General features: G+C 36.2%; 1 protein-coding gene across 1 annotated transcript in view; it reads left to right on the forward strand.

Moving 5' to 3' along the window:
- Window positions 1-5281, forward strand: part of LYST (lysosomal trafficking regulator) — a 99356-nt gene extending 94075 nt beyond the window's left edge. The window contains exons 52-53 of the mRNA XM_070932544.1: window positions 3070-3141; window positions 4824-5281. Of these exons, the coding sequence (XP_070788645.1) occupies window positions 3070-3141; window positions 4824-4962 (211 nt within the window). The 3' untranslated portion in view covers window positions 4963-5281. The remainder of the gene's footprint in view (window positions 1-3069; window positions 3142-4823) is intronic.
- Window positions 5282-8211: the final 2930 nt, after the last annotated feature.

Here is an 8211-nt window from a genome sequence, read left to right on the forward strand (position 1 = left end):
ATCTATTCACTTTACCATACTTTCTTTAAAGCAACAATGTTCACTAAACTTATTTTCTCACATTTGTACATTTCTGTAGTTTGTTGAAAAGCAAAAATCTTTGCATAAAACCATACTTTGTTTCCCAAATTTTTTTATTTTCACCTCTTGACCTTTCCATTCAGAATATTGCCAAATGCTTTACCAAGCACTATAAATCTCTTTAGTTTGTACATTCAATATTACTATCTTTCTCTTTATAAAAGGAAATATTAACATAATTCTTCTGACATACATTTTAGTGTTTCATTCATAATTAAAGCAATATGCTCATGCTATTTTAAGTAAAGTTGGGTCTCTAATCTAAAGGCTACATCACAGGCAAACATAATATTGCTTGCATTCCACCAAGGGGTTTAGGTAGTCCTCACTTACTAACTATAATTGGGACTGGCAACTCTGTCACTCACTGAAGCAATCGTAAAGTGCAATGTCATATGTAAGTTTGACTTACGTAAGTTTGTCACTCAACTTATGTACGTTTGTCAGTTCCAGCTATGGTTGTTAAGCAAATCACAGTGGATCATTAAACACATTACATGACTGTGACTTGTCACTTCTTGCCATCTTCCCCATTGACTTTGTTTGTTGGAAGTCAGTTGTGAAGATCACAAATGGTGATTGCAGGATGCTCTAACTGTTGCAAATGTGTGCTAGTTGCCAAGTACCAAAATTGCTATTACATGATTAAGGGGAGACTGCTGTGGCTGCAACTTTGAGGACCACTTCTCTTTTTTTCTAGCACTGTTGTAACATTGAATGGTTGCTAACTGAGTGATTAGTAATCAAGGGCTTCTTGTATATGCACTATATTGACATAGATTAAAGCAGTGGTCACCAACCATTGTGGCTTGGTGGCCTGGCTGACGGGGAGGGGAACTGGGCTGTGCAAGTACAGTGATATTACATGCTACAGCTCAACTCATGCAAACGGCGGGCCAGTGCACGCTGCTCGACTGCAAAGTGGAGCTGCATACCCATGAATGTGTGCGCCAGCCCACCGCTCAAGCGAGTTGAGCTCTACGCATGCACGAGTTGAGCTGCACACATGCACGCCGGCATGCTTCTTGCGCAGCTCAGTTCTGAATAGCCCTTGGTCCTGTAGTGGGCCGCAGCCCGGGGATTGGAGACTCCTGGATTAAGGCATTTGTAAGTGAATCTGATGAGGCAGCAACCAGATGAAGCAGAGAAACACTATGAAAATATGTTTGAATATACAAGATCACTAAGTAAATCATCATATGTTAACCTGGAAAACTATGAGCCTAAGAACTCTGGAGAATAGATGAATATAATGTCTTTGACTTCTTTTGCCCTGCAATGGGCAAAATGTAATGTGCATACATAACTTAATTCCTATGTATAAGAAAAACTTTAATTTTGTTGAATGATGTCTGAGAGTCTTCTGCTGAGTAAGCCTATTCTTAACTAAGGGGTTAAAATATCCGTAGGGTCCAGATTTGCTATGGACTCTGGTATGAAGCCTGACAGTGATAAACTGTAATAATTTAGCTCATGGATAACCAAGATTTTTGATGGAAGAAGAGAGGTGGACCAGAAACCCATCAAATAAATCCTCCTATTCCTCATTCTTCACCTATTGTTGATTCTCCTTGTACTTATGCAGGAAAGAAAATAAGACCTTCAAACGAATAAGAGGAGAAGATGCAGGAAATTATCCCAGCAGCCTCATAGTCAATGCCTCCAAAGAATTGTGAAGTTGTGCCAAGGCAGCCCTTTAAGATTCTAGCATGGACCTCAGAATGTGGTCTTTTTTTCAGAAATAAGGCGTAGGCAGAGCACAAGGCAGCATCCGCTCCAGTGAACTAGCTAGCATCCCAGTCAAGGAATTGTGAAGTAGCTAGCTGTGTCTAACATCTATCAGCTAGTATCAGCCCTGACTTCTAAATCAATAATTCCAGGGCAGGAAAGGCAAGCATTTATAGAGCCAGCCAAATATTAAAAATATATCTGGATGGTTGAAATTTTCTCTATTTTAGTTTTGGGTGTTTTCATAATTGATTTATGCCCATAAATGATTATGCTTAGTGATTGGTTCGTTTGTGCAATGTAGGAAGATGTCTATCATGAATCATTATATTGTAATGAAAGATGAGCAACCTAATGAACTTCTGAATGCTGTGGATGTCTTGTAGTAATTTTGTGAGATCAAATATGGGGACTGTTTTGCTTAATGAAAAGATTTAAATCAGACTTTGTATCCAGGAATAATTTATTACAATAAAGTTTCAGAAGATAAAACAGAACTTTGGTGAAAGGGAATTTGCTTGACTATAATGATGGATCCTATCTATAAACAACTAGAAAAATGTTTTTGTTCAGGGTAGACCAGTGATGGTTAACCTTTTTGGCACCAAGTGCTGAAACTGGTGTGCACGTGCACACTGGAGTGCCAGAACCCAGAAGAGAGCAGCTGGCCGATGCGCATGTGCATGGCTGCCAGCTGCACGTCTGGGTTCTGTCACATGCATATGCCAGCTGGTCTGGCACGCATGCGTGCTGGCCAGCTGCTCTCTTCAGTGTTCTGTCGCGTGCATGCTGGTCTTTGTGCAAAAACCATGGCTGGCACACATGCACGCGACGTAATCCGGAAGAGCAGCTGGCGACGGTGCACGTGCCCACAGAGAGGGCTCTGCGTGCCACCTCTGGCACATGTGCTATAGGTTTGCCATCACGGAGGTAGTGATGGCAAACCTTTACCAATGGTAAAACTGACACATTTGGAAATAAGATGATATAATAAAAGGGTTTTGATCTCTTCCAGCACAGCAGGCCTTCTCTTAAATTGATTTCTCTCACAATAAAATGTAAAAATCGTAACAAAATGTATGTATTGTATGCATTAGTGCATCAGAATCATGTTTTTCAATATTACATTCAGTTTTCTTCAATTTTAATTCAACAGATTATGCAAATCTGCAACATGAGCAAAAATCATGGCAGGATATAAAAGCAATTTCTGTCATTTAAGTTGCACAAAGTAGCATTCATTCTGTCTTTTTTCTATAGATTGTGGAGTACATGGGATTTGAAACCTGTCCGAGAAATTACATTTTCTAAATCAAATAAACCAATTGTCAGGTAAAAAAATGATCATTTGGTAGCATTTAGCAATTTATTTTTATGCCTTTTCCAAAAAGTTAATATAATTGTTGGAGTGCTTTGCGTATCTTTAGAGTCCCCTTAAGGTTTCTCTTTCGGAAGTAGCACTTAATAACTTTTGGTTTTAATGAAAGTGCCCACTGCCTAATATGACATTAAACTATTCCCATAATGTGTTCCTTGTTAAAATGAAGAATTAATCAAAGGGGGAAAGGTTAGAAAATTGTTAATATAACATCTTGCACTAATAAGTCCTTGCTTGGTAATGGCAATTAGGATCAGCAACTCCATCGCTAACTGTCACGGTTGCTAAGCCAAATATCAAATGACCATGGTGGGCTTATCTCATTTCCTCTTTGGTTGTTAAGTGAATTATCGCAGTTATTACGCAAGACATCGCATGATTGTGACTTATGATTTTACTCCCACCTTCTGTATTAATTCTGCTTGTGACAAACCAGTTGCCAAATGCCCGAATAGGGATCCCATGACTGTGGCATGTTGCAATGGTTATGAAAGTGAGAAATGGTTGCAAAGCTATCTTTTTATACCACAGTATTTATTTATTTATTTATTTATTTATTTATTTATTTATTTATTTATTTATTTATTTATTTATTTTTTAAATTTTTATACCGCCCCCTCTCCTGAAGGACTCGGGGCGGTGAACAGCCAAAATTAAAAACACACAATACAAATCTTAAAATACTTTAAAACGAAATTAAATTTATCTTTGGCCTCCCCAATTTATCCCCAGTATAAAAGGCTGTTAAATGAGACAATAAGTGAGGACTACCTGTATGCTTTATATTTCCTCAAGTAATTTTTTGCACATCTATTCCATAGGGTTCCAGATCACATCAGTAAGGTTTGACAGGCTACACTAGATGGTGCATATGTGATTGGTTACATGCCAGTTTGCTGTAGAGAGATATTTTTTGTAAACAATAAAATTCAATGTAAGCAGAAATATATATATTCAATGCAGAAAATGAGTAAGATTAGCATTTGTATTGTCCTTATTATTAAATTAAATTGCCACCTATCTCACCATGGGACTACTCTAGACAGCATATAACCAAAAAAAACCCTGAAGAAATAAAAACGAAGTTTAAACGAAGTGAAAGTGAAATAGAACAATAAAAAACCAAGGAAAGGAAAACAAAGAAAAAACATCAATATGATTAATTAAAAAAAAAATGGATGAGTGGGGAGTAGAGTGCAGGGAGCTGGGAGTGGACTCTGCTATCAGTATAGCCATCACCTCAGAATTGAACTTCCCCATTGAGTCCCCAGGCCAATTTGCAGAGCCAGGTCTTCAGGCTCGTACACAATGTAATAGATGTGCAAAAAATTACTTGAGGAAATATAAAGATCTGGAGGCAGATCTTACCCTGGAGGGCAGGATGTTCCAAAGGGTGGCAGAGAAGGCTCTTCTTCTAGATCCTGACAGTCAGAATTTTTTGACCAAAGGGATCCACAGTAAGTCCTCCCTGCTGGCCCAAGTAGGACGGGCTAGACTTAGTGAAATTTTAGCCGATTTACAGGCTATATCTTTCTCTTTCTCTTTTTGTTCCTCTCCCCATTTAATGATATATACCTTAGGATATAGGCTATCTGACAGACTTGTTTTTATTTGTGTCTTTTTGAAAACTTTATAGCCTTACCTTTTCGTGTGATGGCCATCATTTGTACACCGCAAATAACGAAGGAACGGTGATCTCTTGGTGTCGCAAGGACCAACAGCGCTTGAAGCTTCCTATGTTCTACTCATTCCTCAGCAGCTATGCAGCTGGTTGACAACTCTGTCGGCTTCTCAGCTTTGGTAAATTATGAAGCACTTTCAGTACAGAGTGGACTGTGAAGCCTTTTTGGTTTTGCTAGATTTTGAAGTACATGTATGACTTTATCATCAGCAAGTAGACCTTTGATGACGTCAACGAATGGCTGCTACGTATGCTCATGCACCAAATTTATGAACCATATCACAGTGATAAGAAAATTCTGGCTTGCCTTTTTGGGTACCAAAAGGACACTAAGGGCGCTAATTCAGAAGTATATATGCTGCAATATGTTATGTAACATAAACATATTTTTATGGATACTTTCCTGGACATACATATTCTAAATCTTCAAGCACTAGTGATAACTTTTGCTCATCTGTTATGTAAAAATATAATTAAAATATTTCAAAGGTTTATATAAAAAACCAGTGTTTGTGTTTAATTCATTATTAGATTATAATCCACCTTGTTCTTCTATATATATAACCATCTCAAGTTTTTTAAAACTAGAGTTTTAAATGCTTAATTTTTTTGGGAGAATTTGATAAATTTAGTAGGTGCTCTCCACCAAAATTATTTGAATTTATGCATTTAATTTTATTTATTTAAAAATTTAAATAGCCTCCCATTTTGTATCAAACTCAATTAACAATAAAACAGCAATAAAAACAGCATAATGCATATATCTATTAAAACTATAAGCATTATCTTTACCCATCTTGCTAGACCAATAGTTTTTTTAAAAAAGACACAAGTTTTCATTAGCTATAGATTAAATTTGGATAAAGCAAACTGTATTTCATGAACATGTGTGCCTTTTAATTAATTGTTAGTTCACTTTTTTACTAGATTTATCATGCAGGAACTGAGAAATGATATAACTAGTACACTAGCCTAGTTCATAAATGATGTCAGTCAAAAAGGTGATTTGTTCATTAGTGTGATGTACAACCCATTATTATTTAATGATTTATATGGTCAGGCCATAATCTACAGTCTAAGAAACAATTGTTTGAAAATGTCTTGCCTGACATTATTTGTGAATCAGATCTGGCATTTCATTCTGCTAGTTTTTGCCCTTGCATATAATTTAAATAATTATGGCTTTTTACTTTGACAGCCTTAGTAACCCCCGATTTCAACTCCTGAATTCCAGACATGGTTTTTGAAATGTATCTGAAAGTTTGCAGACGACCTTGTTCTCATAAAAACTGTTTATTTAGCTCCCCCCCTTTTTTTAAATAAATAAGGATCTTTAATGCTTGCACAAACCTCCATGTAAGCAATAGTTTACAAGATGCTTTGTAAGAGTTTTTTTTTGGCCTTTTATAACATATAAAAATAGCCTTTTGTAGCAATTTCAAACCTAAAGTTCTGCAGATAATCACTCCTATAAGGGCTTAAAATGAAGTTGCTGAAATTTGATAACACAAACCCTTACAAGGATTTAAGGTAAAACAGAAAAAATGCATTGTTTCTCTATCATGCATTTTTATTCCTTAACTGATGCACTAGTGACTTGCCTTTAGCATAATTAGCACTCAGAAAATATGCCAAGAATAAATGGAATATTATTTGTTATATCAGAATAACTTTCAGAATTCTGATAACACTTTTAAAAATGTTTTAAAAATAAAATAAAATAAAAATAAATAAAAATAAACTTTTAAAAATAAAAATAAAAGTAGTATGCACTATGGTTTCACCATGGGCTGTATTATACATTCTTCTCCATGACTTGAACTCAAGAAATGATTCCTGCAGGTTAGCAGCAGAACCCAAATAACAGAGAAATGTTTTCTAAAAATAAGTACTATATTGTAGAAACTTTCAATGAATTAAAACATGATGGGCACCAGATATTTTAAAAATAAATTTGAAAACAAGTATTTATTAAAATGCCTGCCATGGCAAACACTATCATGCAGGCATTCCTCTTGTTCTTAGAAAATCATGTTTCTTTCTAAGGCTCCTATAGTACTGGAGTCTTCTTTTTTCAGAATGAATGTTTTAATGAGGTAGGTATCTGCAAATTTATTTAGGAATACATGTATAAAAATGACTAAGTTTGTCTCAGAATCATGAAAGATTCTGTATGAATCACCTTAAATTCCGTGTTTGAACATCAAAAGAATTTTAAGGACTGTGATGAATTATCTTATGATTTCCTTCCAATATGGGAGGCTGCTCAGGTTTATAGCTTTATGATAAAGCAAAATGCCTACAGGAGTTTCCCTTGTCTTGGACTTCCAATTTCAGAGGGCTACCTGTGTTACAAATATTGTGAACACTCTGGAGCATGACAGAGAATGGGCACATAAAACACCAAGGACCTTGGGCTTGTGAAATTTGGATGAGGTACTACTTATCAATGCTTGCAGGCTGGCTTACTAGGTGCTGGGCGCCTAACGCATGGGTACTTAGGGACTTCAAATAAAAGGACAATGACCATGGGTGGAATCATGCTGGGCTATTAGAACAGAGTGTACTATTATTGGCTTATTGGAATGAAGTAGAACTAAAATTAAATTCTATTTAAATTGTAGCAAGCTAAATTTTATTCAGTAGTGTTATGCAGAAAAGTACACAAGGGGGAGGGGGGATTCTATTATTGTTACTTCTGACTCTTCATGACATGATAGACAACAGTTCACCAGGACTGTAAGCATTTTTTGTAAACTCATACTCATGGTATCAGTAATAGTATCTAGCCATCTTGTTTTCTGCCAGCTTATTTTTCAATTTTTTTAATTTTTTTAAAAATTTGATTTATATGCCGCCCTTCTCCAGAGACTCAGGGCGGCTTACAATGCGTTAAGCAATAGCCTTCATACTTTTGTATACTTATACAAAGTCAGCTTATTGCCCCCACAAGCTGGGTCCTCAATTTACCTACCTTAGAAAGGATGGAAGGCTGAGTCAACCTTGAGCCTGGCAAGATTCGAATTTACAGTAATTGCAGACAGCTGGTGTTAATCACAATGCTATCAGTCTGTTGAGCCACCAGGCCCAGTTGGCTTCCATTTCACCAACTATCAAGCTTTCTTCAAGGACTCTCTGCCTATCATATCCAAAATAGATAAAGTTTAGCTTTATAATTAATGTTTCAATGATCATTTTGCATCTACTTAATCTAGGTTTAGATAATTTTGTTCTTGTGGCCCAAGATATTCTCCATTTTTTTCAGCCTGGACCTCAATTCAAAGCATTAATTTTTCTTAATTCAGCTTTTCTGATGTCTGGCTTTCACAACCGTATTAAAACT

The sequence above is a fragment of the Pituophis catenifer genome, unplaced genomic scaffold, assembly GCF_029215685.1.
Source record: "Pituophis catenifer annectens isolate HBS135680 unplaced genomic scaffold, rPitCat1.0.hap2 SCAF_1, whole genome shotgun sequence".
Lineage (NCBI taxonomy): Eukaryota > Metazoa > Chordata > Lepidosauria > Squamata > Colubridae > Pituophis > Pituophis catenifer.